Raw genomic sequence first — 15,586 nt, forward strand, 5'->3', positions numbered from 1 at the left:
TCTATCTATTATTATTGAAGAAAAATTTTAGCATGAACACTACAATGATTTATAACTAATCTACTTATATTTTAATATATATATAATATATAGAATAATTAGAAATAAACTCAAAATGTAAACATGACTTCAGAATATAAAAGTATAAATTTATCATCCATTTATATTATAATATATAAATTAATAACAATACGTGTATCAAAATCCCATAGGCGCCCCAAACTCATCTCTAAAAATAGCTTGCAAGAAAAAATTAACCAAAATTAATACCCAATTGTATTTTGATAATGTAAAATACCTAACAACGTGGCAGTGTTATACGTCACAAACAAAAATTTCTGCAATCGTTGCCTTGACCAAAAATGAAAAAAAGGGGTGAAGTGGTGTTGGAAATATGAGTGCTCATCAGGGTGTGAATGGATTTGATGTCGAACAACACAACTTGACAATGAGTACTCATAACCGACCGACGTGCAATTTCATGTTTGCCCATAAAACTAGTCGCCACATCTGCACTTGCGATTGATATGCCTCCGGTGTCCAATAACAGCATTATCATTGACGTAGCAATTACTTCCAAGTTCCAAGGATGTGGTGATCCTCTATTTGCTTACAAAATTTGCAATCAAAAACAATGTTTTAGTATACCTTTTATGACAAAATTACATTGCTGTGATATATTCTTCTTTGTCCCCTCATAGGCAGATAATCAATTAAAAAGAAAAATATATATAGTTGTTGCTCTTAGTTCAGATGATAAAATTAAATAAATAATTAAAGTATAAATTTGCATAATTTTGTTATAAACAAATATCATAATTAAAAAAAAAAGAGTTAATTAAAAATACACCCATTTGTGAGGTTCAATTTGATATTACCTCATCCTTTTGATATACACCTATTTTTGAATTTGTCACGTAGAATTATATATTTTTATGTAAAAAATTCATTTTATGATTTTTACTTTTACCCTTTAAGTTGAAGATAAGTATATTTTAGTTTTGACAATTAATGTCTTATTTCAGTATTGTCATTTAAAATTTTTGTAATTAATTGCCATTAATTTCTAAAGTTGAATATTATGACCAACGTTAATTTAAAGATTAAGAAGAAACATCATTTACGTTTTTCAAACATCATTAAGCTTCCATTCTCACCTATTTTCTAGGTAAGTAACGTATTATTTTGATTTGGTTGTGTTTTTTATTTCTTCGATCTTCTTCTTCTCTTTTTTCTTTTTTTTTTCTTCTTCTTTGATCTTTTTTTTCTTTGACTTTTCTTCATTATTAATCTTCGATGTTTTTCTTCTTTCTCCCATCTTTTTCTTTGATCTTTTTTTTTCAACACCAAGCCCTCCATGATTATTGGTTTTATTTTTCTTCCACATTTTTCTACTTGAGTAAGAGGTGATGAAACTATTGGTATATATATATATACCTTAGAAGGAAGTTGAATTTGGGGGGATAGATATCTATTATTGGTTGTTACTTATTATTAGTACTTTATGCTTAAAAATAATTTAAAAATGCCTAGGTGTTAATCGGGACAGCTGGCCAACGCCTAGCGCCTAAGTGGCCGCCTAGAGAGATTTTTAGAACACTCGTCCATACACATGCATTCATTTGTAAATCACATAATTCACGTGTATCACTAAGTTCAAATGGTTAAAAGATTAAAATTTATACAGCTTTACTCAAATATCATTCATTTGTACGTATCATTTATGGTCTTAATAATAATTTATCATATTAATTTGAAGGATTCATTTTTGCTCACTATGGTGAGCATTACTACTATGGTGGATGAGTGACACGTGTCACTCATCTACCATGGTGGTAATTCTCACCACCACTTTTTTGTGGTGAACAAAAATAGACTCTTAATTTGAATACCAAAAAAAGCTCTCGCAACTAGGTAGAAGCTATAGCTAGCAAAGTAATTTAATAGTGAAATACCATCAAAAGTCAAAACTATCCCTGCAGATAAATATATGGCGCCGAATAAGTTTAAATGGTTAATAGATTAAAATTTATGGAGCTTGACTTAAATATCATTCATTCGTACTATTTATGGTCATAATAATAATTCATCATATTAATTTGAAAGATTCATTTTTGTTTATTATAGTGGGCATTACTACTATGATAGATGAGTGACACGTGTCGCTTAACCATCTTTTTATTATACATGTCACTCATCTATTATGATGGTGATTCTCACCACCACTCTTTTGTGGTGAACAAAAATTGACTCTTAATTTGAATACCCAAAAAACTCTCCGAGCCATGTAAAAGCTATAGCTAGCAGAGTAATTTGACAGTGAAATACCCTCAAAAGTCAAAACTGTCCCTGCAGATAAATATATGGCGCCGAATATATCCAATTGGCTTTTGTTTAGACCATCACAAATTCACATATAAATTTCAATTTGGAAAATGGAAAGTGTCATATAGATATATATAACATGGATGTAGACGTGTAGCTTTCACACGCACACACACTCAAAAAAGAGATGACAAAGAGGCTCCTATCAATTCCTCTGTCCGATCTCATACACACTAACACACATATCCAGTTCCTAGGCCTTAATTACTTGTCGTTTCCATTATTTCATGGACCCCCCCACCTTCACTTGCCCTCCTAACAATGTCACCAGCAAACCTGTCTTTCACACTCTCCCCTCCATAATTAATACACCAAATTAATACCACTCTCATCCCTCTCTGGCTACTCTGCTATATATTTAAAGCTTCCCATTACTTGTAGCTCTCTATCTTTTAACTTTTTACTCTGTCTCTCTGAGTTGGGTTTTGGGAATTAAGATGGAGACTCAGTACATGGGCAACAATGGTGGGATAGAGAAGGAAGTGAAAGTGGCAAACCAGAGAACAGTGGGGACTTGTGAATCCCTTCTCAGAATTTTGGCCTTGGTGCTAACTCTGGCTGCTGCCGTAGTTGTTGGGGTTGATAAACAGACCAAAGTTGCACCAATTAAGGTGCTGCCAACCTTGCCACCTATAGATATTCCGGTCACAGCCAAGTGGCATTACTTATCTGCTTTTGTGTAAGCCTAACCTCTCTTTGTCTCTCTCGCTCTCTGTTTTCACAATTAGTTGCTCTTGTTTTGCATACAATGCTACATATAATAAACCTAGTGGGGGTTACAATATTAGACCCTTTTGAGTTCAAGATAATTCTTATATTATGGGCATGAAAACCATTAATTCGCCTTCAATTTCATATGAGTAATGCTTGCTATAGCTACATCTATATAATTATTCAATTTAGAAATTGTTTTACCTTGTCTTGATGCATCACATATTCACACATCAAGTGTCAAGCTAGGCACCTCATACACATACTACATATATACATGTGTATATGAGACTCAGGGACTGGTGCGAATAAAATTAAGCAGAGTTTGACTCCATACAAAACAAGATGTTTTTTCTAGCTTATATCAAAATTAACAGAGCACATATATATGACATACATGAAGATTCATATAGGGGAGGATCTTGGCTTTCAAAGTTAAACACCCAACTCATCCAGTTCACTCAGTCCGATATATGTTCATCTCAATACACTTTTCTGGCTATGCCCTCAATTAAGTAACCCACAAGAGAACTTTACATATCCCTCTAACTGTAACCCTCCTTGTTATCATTGTTGTCATTATCATCATCTTGAGATAGAGGAGGTTGTAAATTTTGTCAGTATTGTTGTAGAGAACATTATGTAAATTTTGTCAGTATTGTTGGAGAGAACATTATGTAAAGATGGCTTAAATGTCCTTAGCTACTATATCATGCCATCGGACTTTGGCTACATTAATTATACTGTCCTACTCAAATGGGCTGCCCTTAACAATTCTGAAAAATGATTCACAGCTGGAGATGATATATGACAATTCCTTAGGCCCTCCCTCTAATGGGAAAAGAAAAAGTGTTAGCCCTATTCCTATTCTGTACATCATATACGTGTGTCGGTGTCTATCTCTCTTATCACCTAACTTATTTTTTTATTTTTTGGCAATAGAGATCTTCAACTACTCGATGGAGTGGGCCTAGTTCTAATGAGAACAGATGTCAGATGATGAGACAAACTCAATCTTGTCCGTCCCATTGCAATTTCTATTCACTATGATGAGTCTATGACTGCTTATATTTAAAATTTTCATTAAAAAAAGAAAAGAAACCATTTTATTTTCTTTTCTTTTTAATTAAATTGATCCCATCATGCAATATATTATTCTAGTAACTAATTTTACCAAGACTACTTATCACAATGTGCTAGGTACTTTGTGGTTGCAAACGCCATAGCGTGTGCATATGCAGCATTCTCCCTAGTCCTTTCCCTTGCAACCCGGGGTACAAAGAAAAGCTCAGGGCCAATGATGATTATCTTCCTTGATCTGGTGGTGGTGGCACTGCTCTTCTCCGGCAACGGAGCCGCCTTGGCAATCGGGCTGATGGGGTACCAAGGGAATTCACATGTGCAATGGAACAAGGTCTGCAATGTATTTGGAAAGTTTTGTCACCAAGTGGCAGCCTCAGTTCTCCTGTCCCTGCTTGGATCCCTAGCATTTCTCTTCCTAGTTGTGCTTGCTGCCTCAGGCCTCAACAAGAGGTCTAATAATAAGTAGAACTAATGGACTGCACCCTCTAATTTGCAATACCTATATATAGAGGTAAAGCCCATTCTTATCTCTCTCTTGTCCACGTCAAGGACTAGTTTCCTTTTTATTATTCTAATGTCAAGGACTAGTTTGGTATGTGTGTAATAAACAAGTTTGATGACATATATATATCATTATTACTCCATATGTTCAAATTATCTTTCACCAAAATTTCTAGCTATATTTTGGAACAGGGGTAAAAGGAATTAGGTTGAAACCCCTAACTATATTTTCCTCAAAATTTTTGTAATTTCTTTCTCCCTCCCAAGTAGAGCTTCTGTCGAAAGCTGGTTAGTTCTTTTTATTTTTTTCCTGTTTACCCTTTATTATTTTCACTTTCTCTTTCAGAACTTGAAAGGACAGAAGTATATTTGAATTTGTTTGATAATGTTCATTGGTATAGCGTACAAGTGGATTTGGGAGTTCTACTCAATTTATAATGCGAACGCAAACAATGGAGATATAATTGAAGTCGAACAAAAAACTAGACTAAAAATTGAAAAAGAAAGGTAGGGACTAGGGAGGGTGGTGTTAACTGCTAATATAATAAACGAGTACGTACCAGGTAATACTGGAATGCATATAGGAATATGATCAAAGAAAAAAGTTATGCAGCATTCTCCCTAGTCCTTTCCCTTGCAACCCGGGGTACAAAGAACAGCTCAGGGCCAATGATCATCATCTTCCTTGATCTGGTAATGGTGGCGCTGCTCTTCTCCGGCATTGGAGCCGCCTTGGCAATCGGGCTGATCGGGTACCAAGGGAATTCACATGTGCAATGGAACAAGGTCTGCATGAAAATTTTGTAACCAAGTGGCAGCCTCAGTGGTCCTGTCCCTGCTTGGATCCTTAGCATTTCTCTTTCTAGTTGTGCTTGCTGCTTTAGGCCTCAACAAGAGGTCTAATAAGTAGAATTAATGGACTGCACCCTCTAATTTGCAATACGTTAGTGGTAGAGTTGTTTTCAATTGCTTTCGTAATCTATGGTATTACTATATAAATTAGTGAACTAATATAAAGTGATACTAATATTTAGGCATTAGAAAGATCTATTGGTTAGTTAGGTTCATTTTATTTTTTTTCCATTTATATAGGTAAAAACTAACAAATAAGTAAATAGTCTTTTTTCAGCATTTAAAAGATAGCACGATCAGCTGTATCAAAAGAAACAATAACATAATTCCTTTCAAAAAACAATAATATGATTGAATTGACTCAAATGACTTACATCCAAAACTGTAAAAAACAACAGTTTATATAATCAATTGACTCAAATGACTTACATCCAAAATTGTAATAAAAAACAGTTAGTCTAATGCACCAATGAAAAAACTAGAAGTGTCTTTGTAAGGAAGGAAATTATTGAAGTGCTCATCAACCTTGGCCCGAACAAATGGATCTCTCTTTTACAAGATACAAAAAGCACATCCTTCAGATTTTCACTCTACCCCTAAGGACTTTCAACAAAGAATCCCTTCCTTGCTGGTTAGGTCTTCCATATCTACACTCACCTCTAAGCCCGTCTTTGATAGTTCACTAACCATCGCAGGAATATCAGATTGTAAAGATACAGCTAATGCCTGGACAATACACCAAAGAGGGACAACTGAGTAAGCATAAATCCTCAAACAGACTATCGAACAAGCATAGAAATCTAGTTTTTTTTTTCCACCAAAACTAACTGCATATAAAAAAAGAAATGGTATACCTTCCTGTCCTCTTCTTTTTGGCGCTTAATAACCTCTAAGGCCCACTCACTAACCAACTTTTGGAGCTCAACCACAATGCTGGACTTCTTTGCATCAGGTAAATTCTGGCATACATAAACCTCAATGGCCTCAGAAAATAAGAACATATGAAACAAGACCATAATATGGGAAGTACAAGTTTTAAGATAAATCATATCCCCAGAGGCATTACAAAAGAATACAAAGATTAAGATTAAAGATGGAACCAATCTGATGCCAAAACCTTGAGCTGCATTCAATACTAGAATTAACACCTCATGGAAAAACAGGGAAAGTATTATTCCCTGTTCATATATTTTTTATTTTTTTTATTTTGTCTGTCCCTCCCTCTTTGTTTGTCAAGCATTAGATTTACTTTTACATTTACTACTGCCTCTCAACAGGGTGGACCATTATACAATAAAATCAAATATGGTCATTTATCCAGATATAATAAACAAAAGCAATGAAGCATAGTTGCTTCATTCATTCAATAGGGAGATTTTGTGGTGCTTTCTAAAAACTTAACAGTTCTCTGAAGACTCAAATTTATATTGCCTATCAAAACCTTGATATAATTTTTTTTTTTCCTACCATAATATTAAAGTATGAAAACAATAGGGAACCTGATTTAGAGCTTTGATGATGGAAGCAGCTTCCTCAGGCTTATGTTCTAGTAGAAAACCCTGCAAAGAATTAAATATAGAATGACAAAAAAAAGGGGGTGAATTGATTGAAACTAATAGCTCATGCCAAACAAAGCTCCAAGTAGAGATGCTGAGACAAAGCTCAAACTTCCACGTTCTAGTTTTGCAGAGACCATTTAACAGATCTAGTCATTGAACTGTCTATAACCAGATTTTGAGTGGTTCTCTAGCATATTGGGTAAAATAATTATACATCTCCAGCCCATAGCTCAACTGGACCCATCTATAGGTCAGTCTGGTTTTAACAAATAGGCATGGAAATTGGAGAGGAAAATGTAAGATTCACTACCTTAGCACATGAAAATCCACTCACAACAGTTTGCTGCTTCATCGTCTCAGATCTCAACTTCTCAATTTTCCATAATGATTCAACATCTCCTACAAATTAGAAAATTGAAATACTTTAAACAATATATTGGAAACCATCATAATTGAAAATATTCATTTGAAGAAAAGGAAAGCATAACCTACAAAACACTGGCATAACTAGGGGTGACTATAGAAAAAGAACATTATCCGGTGTAACATAATAGTAGAGAACTGAGAATTTGTAGAGACCTAGTTTAGCAGCAAATTCCATCCACACATCAAATGCAGTTTGCCGTAGCTTTACTCCAGCCTTGACAAACATTTTTGAGTACTTAGATATCAACTGCCAATTATCAGTTTTGTAACAAATGCTGCAAATGGTCAATCCAAATACAAATTTAAGATAATATTAAGAACAATATAAAAAGCTACAAAAATCTATAACCTTAGCTAATTTTTATCTTGTAAAAGCAAAAGCATTGTTGAGGCAGTCTTAGTTTATAATTTAGATACCTGAAAACAATATCTGCTGTACCAGGTTGCAAGGGTACACCATTCCTCTTCAAAAGACTCATTATTTCTACCATAAGTTTAGCATCATTGTGTTCTTTAGCATATGACTGCAGACAAATTACAGCAAGACTTTACTAGATACAAATATTTAGCACAAGAGAAACCCAAACAATCAAAGTTCAATGTCATTAGTACCAGTAAATGGTGAGCAGATCCGATACTAGGAGCCAATCCATATATATTATGTTTCCATAAGGCCTTCTTTCCTGCAATGTCAGATATATCAATTTGATAATATGACATCCTACTCACTACACAGCATTTCAAAGTATATTTAAAAGCCAGAAAGTGCAGAACTCCAAACACCTAGCAATTTACGTGCATGAGTTTCTCTAAGTCTAGATTTAACAATTCACTCGCAGAAAGAAACCAAACTTCTGGCCTAAACAGCAGATTCAAATGGCATACCAAACTCGAGGGCCCCCACGTGAACACATGCCTTGGTAACCTCTCGGCAGAGGTTGCAATTAAAATCAGAATGGATGCGAAGATTTGACAGTCTCTGCAATCAAAACCAAAGCATGCAACTGTCAACAGAACAACTTAAACTTCACTTCGAAGATGCAAATTGAAAAAGTTGACCCAATCATAAAGCTGAGACATTAGGAACTAACAAATCTTCGGAGGTTCTGCAAGATGTCAAATAGAAGCTTAATATCATCGTGGTTTTTGCAATTTTCAATCAATGACCATAACCAAGCATTAGGGGGCATTGATCGTTTTACATTCACAGATTGCAGCATTTTATCATACAGCTCCTTCACAGCCTCTGCGCTCAACAAATCAAAGCAAATATTTTTGAATGAACTTAAACAACAATCTTAAGCAATTTACACCAATGCAAAGCTACAACCTGTGGAACCACCTTCGATGGTACTCGCTTCAGAGGAAAAGGGTGCCCTCAATGTCATCATTGTGTACATTGTGTGCTGCTCCATTGGCAAAAGATAACCTCGAGTGAAGCCTATATAATTCAGCATGCTAATGTTACGAAATCATTGGTTCAATCATATAGACTCGTTTGTTCGTTAATGAGAAAATACTCAGAGAATTTATCCAACTAATGTTAACACCTATTCAGTATAGTTAAGAGCTTCTCAATTTCCAGAAACCTAAGAACATGAAAACAAAACACTCAAATTTCGTCACTAAAAACATGAGACTTAATAATTCTTATATTTTTCCCTTTCATTTCCTCAGGTTTCTCAGCAACCAAACGCAATATGAACTACAAAATCTGCATTACAAGACAACCAAAATAAAGGAAAAACAATCGAAAAACTAATATTTTACTCCTTTGGAGTTCAGCTTTACTTTTCAGATATTTCTTGGAACCCAAACAGAATGTAATCTGCAAAAACTTTTAATCAAAGAAAAAAAAAGTGAAAAGAAAGGCTGACAGTGAGAATTAGAATATGAGCGGATACTGAAACTACCAGAGAACAAGGAGGTTTGGGAAGAGAAGCTGCTGAGGTTCCGCCATTGGAGCGAAGTGTGAGGAGCTTCGACGTCTCGGGAATCTGGAACGGGAAACCGATCGAAATTGACAAAAATGGGAGATTTGAAAATTCTAGAGAGCCTGCGAGTGTTGGAGACCACTTGCATGGCTTCGAAGGACCGAGTCAAGGCTGAGTTTGGGCTCTGAGTGAACTCGGCGAGTTTTGGAGACAGACAGAGCTAAAGCCCGGGTACCGAACGATCAGGGTTTAGAGGGAATGACGGGAAGAGAGTGGAACATGTATTTCTGTAACGGCGGTCCAGGGTTGTTTCTGTGGAGCTTCACTTCTATAAGTGTTGCTACTTGCTAAGTACACCCGTAAATTTGATCACTACACCTAAAAAAAATTTGATGAAATTTCGAACTTTGAAGTTTGAAGTGATAAAAAAAGACCATGGTAAATAAAAAAGTGATAAAAAAAGAGAGTAACTTTTAAAAAGATTTAATTACAAATACATCCATCGTTTTTTTTTTTTGCAAAATATTGCATTTAAGGATGAAAATCGAGGTTTAATGTTTTTCAAACTAATCACGTTGTTCTCATATTACCATGCAACTATGCAACTACTTAGAAGTGAACATGATTGAGATGGCCAGATGGGTGTCTCATCTCAGGGGTTGGGGTTCAAATTTCCTAAGAAGTCTTCAATAGGGAACCCACACAATTTTTATGGTACAATCAATCAGTAAGTACTACATCGTCATGTGTTTTATTTATAAAAAGACTTTTTGTCGAAATAGAAACAAGTCATCATTATATGATTGGAGGTCGTACTATACATGTGGCATGACTATCCCTATTAAAAAATCTCTTTGAAATTCTTATTTATAAAGGCGTTTGATAAGTTTTTATCATCTTTTAATCCTTATTTTCACAATTTCTCACATTTTAATTTTCATTTTTGTTGATTAAGAGTTAGTTATGATTTAATTTCTCTTATAAAGAAAAAAGTTATTACTAAATTCAAAGGGTGAGAGGGGAGATTTTGCAAATATTTTTGGATGGGATCAAATTACTCCACTATATATACTCGCTCACGCCTCTACCAAAAGTGACCGGAAACTACCCCATAATGGACTGCACTGTGTAATGCAATTTTGGGGGAGAAAATGGCTCATATCAGTTGACAAACGTATAAACAATACATGGTACAGATAGTCAGATAGAGATGGTCCAATAGTTTGATGTAAGATATAATTTCTAATAGATTGGAAAGTTAGTTTCATGACTGAAGATATATATATATATATATATATATATAGTCTCAATCAATAAATTCTCACTCTGTGATTGCTAGGTGGTTACATGAGCGTGAAATTTTTCGTTCTATGATGAGCGAAATTATTTCTGCATATACATATATACCATTTTTATCACTGCAGGACACATATTTTATGGTTTTTTTCTTTCACTTTCTCATTTTATTCTTAGTAGGATTTAATACTTAAGAGTTAAGAGTATAAATCTTCAATCAATACCTATTCTTTAGTTTAACTCTCATGGCTTTGAGTTCCGTTACTCGGTTAGATTTTAGGTTTTAATATATATATATATATAACTGCAATCCTTCTCTAGAAAAGACATCCGCAACTGACAGAGTGCCGACACAAGCACATGAACTGACTGCAACACATCTCGATACCATATCAGCACCGTGTCAGCGCTCTGTCAGTCAAAATTTGCGGATGTTCTCTCTAGAGAAAACTCCTATATAACTGATCTCTATATATAATTACTACCATATATATATATTATCATCTGCCACATTTTTCATTAGCCCATGAACCATTCCCTTGAATTAGAGTACATGTAATGTTTACATTAACCCAAGACTCATCATCTGGGTTTTAACCACATAAATTGGAGGAAGAATGACCTGGGAAAAGTTGGATGCACACATAAACATTACAATCATTTGAATCATAATGCAATGGTACAGAATCAATGGAGGATAAAAATCGAATGTAATTGAACATGCGAACCAAATTCCCCTTCCCATTTGTTCACTGTGCCTACCAGACTGGATATATATATATATATATATATATATATTCCTGGGAGCCATAGTCTGGTCATTGAGGAAGAACCGGAGGAGAAATCGTGCGGGTGTTATATGATTTGCAGTGGTTGCATTTCTGCCCAATAATGTGGAAGTAAACTTCGGTAGTGTCGTTGCAGTCATTACACAGGATCCATACCTGCACATCACCATTGCTTCTCAGACTTGTGCTGGTATATAATGCAGAATAAGACATGACATTGTATGGGGATGGATATTCTGCTTTAATCAGAATATAGATATAAAAGAAACAAATATTGGGGAGAGCTTGTTCATCAACATTCTACACTAAAAAAGGCATGCCCTGGTATTAGAGCTAGAGTGGCTTCCTTTTTTATAGGTAGACCTGAACAAGGATGAAAAGTAAGTACCTTCTTGTCCCGGTAATCCTCAGGCATAACGGTTGCTTCTATCTGGCAGTATGTAAATGTCAACAAATTAGGGTGAAATCAACCAACACAAGAAATCTTTGTAAAAATTTATAAATTAACTGCAACTTTCCATACTATGCACTTAAATTTGAGAAGCCTACCTCCTCATCTATTCTCTTCCAGGTTCTGGACATGTCAATCACTGACTTAGAGCATATCGGACAACAATATCTGAGTAATTTAACCAGTTTAAGTTAGGAAGCACATGATCAACTTTTGACTTGTAAACTAAAGAAATTGAAGTGAAGCCACTTACTTGTCACGCATCATCATTTCATTGTAACATTCACAATGCATTGTGTGCCCACATCTCATTACAGTAGTGTCTTTCAACGAGTCAAAAAGGAACTACAGAACACAATATGATAGTTTTACTGTTAGGAACATGACAAAAATTTCCTACTTGTATAACTACTAAGGAAATTTCAACACAAACCTCATAACAAATGGGGCAGTGGTGCCGCATGGAGTTCTCCACACACAAGTGATTATCACGCAGGCCAATCGAATAGCACGACGCTGAAAATTAAAAGGGCATCTTTATATGTGATTTCTATCAAAATATTTCTTCAGAATTTAAAAACTTGACAAACTAAATCAGATGCAACCCCCATAATTACTAGTTTAAGGAAGATAATAAGAGCTGCACAGATTGCACAATCTAAGCAACATCTATGACCCATCTAAAAGAAAAAGAGGGATTTCATAGTCCCTGAATCATTGACTTAAAATCTTGCTCTAGCACTCATCTATGCATAAGCTATTACAAATGAGAGCACAATTTCATGCAAATAGTTCAAGGAAGATAATAAGAGCTGCACAGATTGCACAATCTAAGCAACAGCTATAACCCATTTAAAAGAAAAAGAGGGATTTCATAGTCCCTGAATCATTGACTTAAAATCTTGCTCTAGCACTCATCTATGCATAAGCTACTACAAATGAGAGCACAATTTCATGCAAATGCAGTGTCCAGGTACAGGGTGTTGGGCATGCACTGTTACAATTTCCATTTTATTCCACGATTTAATTCCAAAAAATGCGTAGCACAAAACCAAACTGGTTTTCCAAAACTTTATTAGCACTAGACCCTGTACGCTTTTTCCCAAAAGATAGATCTGATTAAATCAAAAGTGAAACAAAAAAGGTACTAGATTTCATACATTCAGAAGTTCAATAAAGAGGCAAGTTTTCAATTTCAGAAACATAATGCCATAATGGTTGTAAGTACATACCACACTTCTTGCAGTGATAAAAATTTTCACGACCGCCAATTCTGTTGTCCATAGTATAAGTTAGATATGAAGAACTCCTTAATCTCACGAATTTGGATGAAAAAAATCAGCCATATAGAAACAGGAAATTAATACTAAAACTGAACTAACCTGCAGATCCCACAATCATTACAATGAAATTGCATTTTCTCAGTCTGCAGGGCATATATACAAAAGCTTACTTTAGAACATGAAGAAACCACTATTAACATACACAGATCATAGACCCAGATATCAAATCTGAATCTAGCTCATCTCTGATAAAAGATTGATAAATAAATAACATCAAAAGAAGCCAACTTTCACAAATTTTTGGGTACGGTAATTCAATTTTATATGGTAAGCTTACATCATCGTCATAGAATTTGCAAATTTCACAGAAATATTCCCCCATACTGACGCCGCAGTTTGTACAAACTCGAGCTACCTAAAACCAATATAGATATTGAAGAAAATCAGAACCAAGAAAGCTTTTTTGTTCTTTTTTCTTTTGGATTAAAGCCAACATAGGAAGAAACACAAACCGGCTGCTCTGTGTCACAAACTGAACAAATAACCTGAAACAGCAACACAAAAAAAAAAAACAATGAGAAAAGAAAAACAGAAATTATAAATAAAAACAGAGAGAGTAGGACATATATTCACGTACTTCTTTGACATCATAGCGAACAAGCTCATGCCGATCAAAGGGGTTGCTCAACATGCTCTGGAATTGAAATCCAAACATACCCAGATGAATAATATGTGGATATATATATAGGAAAATGTTACAGATTGAAATGTTAATATGAAAAATACCGTGGCTTCGTTGTGACAATGACGACATGGATAAATCTCGTTGCAGCACGGAGCTCGAATCTGACATCTCCTCCTGTAATGCTTGCATCTGAACAAAGAAATAAAAGAACAACCCAGAAAATATATGAAACAATCACTCACAAAAATGCAAACCCATTAGATATATGGAACAACACAGAGCAAATAATTCAAGGAAATGAAAATGGAAATCAAAACAAGAAGAAAAGGTTGATGGGTACACGTACCCGTAACCCATTTTCCCAAAATCAAGACGTTCATTGGCTGCTGAGCCTTCCATGAGAGTTGGATCAGAGAAAGGCTAAGAATGCAAGAACTTTCCTGATTTGGGAAGGATGGGTTGGCTTGGCTCTGTTTGTCTGAATCCTCAGTTAGAAAGAGCCAGAGCCAGCCATCACGTAAATGGAAAACGGGTCTACCCTTTACACCACTCCCCCCCAATAAAATAGTGTTTTTTCCCCTTTATTTTTCTCAATATTTAAAGCAATAAAAATAGAGCAAATTAAAGTTTATCCCTAGTTTGTGTTATTTCACGACTTACACCCTATTATTTCAATTATTTTAATTTAGTATCTAGGGTTAAATACAAAAATGGTCTACGAACTTTACAGTAAATCTCAATTTGGTCCACTAATTATAAAAAAATGTCAATTTAGTCCACAAACTTTTCAATTTGTATCAAAATAGTACAAACGCTAACTTTCATCTAAAAATTAACGGAATTGGTCACATAAAAATGTGATGAACATACTAAAATACCTTTGAAAATGTGGTCACTTGTTGTGCACATGATCACTTTTCGTTAAATTTTTTGATAGAAATTAACGTTTTAACTTGTTTAATACAACTTGAAAAGTTCGTGGACCAAACTGACATTTTTTATAGTTAATGGATTAAATTGAGATTCACTGTAAAATTTGTGAATCATTTTTTTATTTAACCCTAGTATCTAATATGTTAATTTCTTTACAATTGATTATCTTCGTATGTCGAACCGTCATGTTAGACGTAAACTAATGATGTGACAGTTGTGGATCCCACATTTTTTTTTACCTATAAAGACGACCGACCTCTCGTTTGGAGCTTTTTCAATTCATCAAGCTTTGGCTAAGCTTCAATTTGATGGGCGGTCAGTTGGCCTTACAAGTCAGCAAAAGTTTTGGCGAGAGTTTACCTCTCTATCTTTCTCTTTTCCCACAGTTTGGCTAAGCTTCAATTGGCTAAGTTTTGATGGGAGGTCGGTCGGCCTTATATAGGTCAGCAAAATGTATGACCTACAACTGCCACATCATCAATTAACGAGTCAATTGTAAGAAACTTAAAACATTGGGTGTTAAATTGAAAATATTGAAATGATAAGTTGTAAGTTATAAAACACACCCAACCTCAGGGTATAAGTTGTAATTTGCCAAAAATATTGGGTTTATGCAAAATCCATTATTTATTATTTTTTGTAATATTACATAGTTGCATACCCATTGCCCACTCGGACAGAGAGAGATGAAGAGGATAA

The 15,586-nt window shown here is 34.8% G+C and overlaps 3 protein-coding genes across 4 annotated transcripts; 1 reads left to right on the plus strand and 2 right to left on the minus strand.

The window, feature by feature from the left end:
- The first annotated feature begins 2,676 nt into the window (after positions 1–2,676).
- Positions 2,677–4,825, plus strand: LOC147294258 (CASP-like protein 1E1). The gene is made up of 2 exons (XM_086232484.1): positions 2,677–3,064; positions 4,297–4,825. The coding sequence occupies exons 1-2, from the start codon at positions 2,823–2,825 to the stop codon at positions 4,643–4,645; spliced, it is 591 nt and encodes a 196-aa protein (XP_086088610.1). The 5' UTR covers positions 2,677–2,822; the 3' UTR covers positions 4,646–4,825.
- A 1,008-nt stretch (positions 4,826–5,833) lies between these two features.
- Positions 5,834–9,730, minus strand: LOC147294259 (adenylyl cyclase). Of its 2 annotated transcripts, none has more exons than XM_086232820.1 (11): positions 9,431–9,730; positions 8,860–8,958; positions 8,609–8,763; positions 8,403–8,496; positions 8,130–8,200; positions 7,935–8,041; positions 7,671–7,792; positions 7,402–7,490; positions 7,032–7,091; positions 6,387–6,491; positions 5,834–6,258 (listed from the first exon to the last, which is right to left on the minus strand). In XM_086232820.1, the coding sequence occupies exons 1-11, from the start codon at positions 9,597–9,599 to the stop codon at positions 6,139–6,141; spliced, it is 1,191 nt and encodes a 396-aa protein (XP_086088946.1). In that variant the 5' UTR covers positions 9,600–9,730; the 3' UTR covers positions 5,834–6,138. The 2 variants fall into 2 exon arrangements, with proteins under 2 accessions (XP_086088946.1, XP_086088945.1); XM_086232819.1 differs by having other exon boundaries at positions 8,848–8,958.
- Positions 9,731–11,266: 1,536 nt separating this feature from the next.
- On the minus strand, positions 11,267–14,493 carry LOC147294260 (CHY-type/CTCHY-type/RING-type Zinc finger protein). Its single transcript, XM_086230666.1, has 12 exons — positions 14,301–14,493; positions 14,056–14,143; positions 13,907–13,963; positions 13,782–13,814; positions 13,607–13,684; positions 13,369–13,412; positions 13,219–13,259; positions 12,420–12,502; positions 12,240–12,331; positions 12,085–12,154; positions 11,924–11,965; positions 11,267–11,691 (listed from the first exon to the last, which is right to left on the minus strand). The coding sequence occupies exons 1-12, from the start codon at positions 14,351–14,353 to the stop codon at positions 11,566–11,568; spliced, it is 807 nt and encodes a 268-aa protein (XP_086086792.1). The 5' UTR covers positions 14,354–14,493; the 3' UTR covers positions 11,267–11,565.
- Between the last annotated feature and the right edge of the window lie 1,093 nt (positions 14,494–15,586).

This window comes from Dryas octopetala, chromosome 2 (genome assembly GCF_963921425.1).
Source record: "Dryas octopetala chromosome 2, drDryOcto1.1, whole genome shotgun sequence".
Taxonomy (NCBI): domain Eukaryota; kingdom Viridiplantae; phylum Streptophyta; class Magnoliopsida; order Rosales; family Rosaceae; genus Dryas; species Dryas octopetala.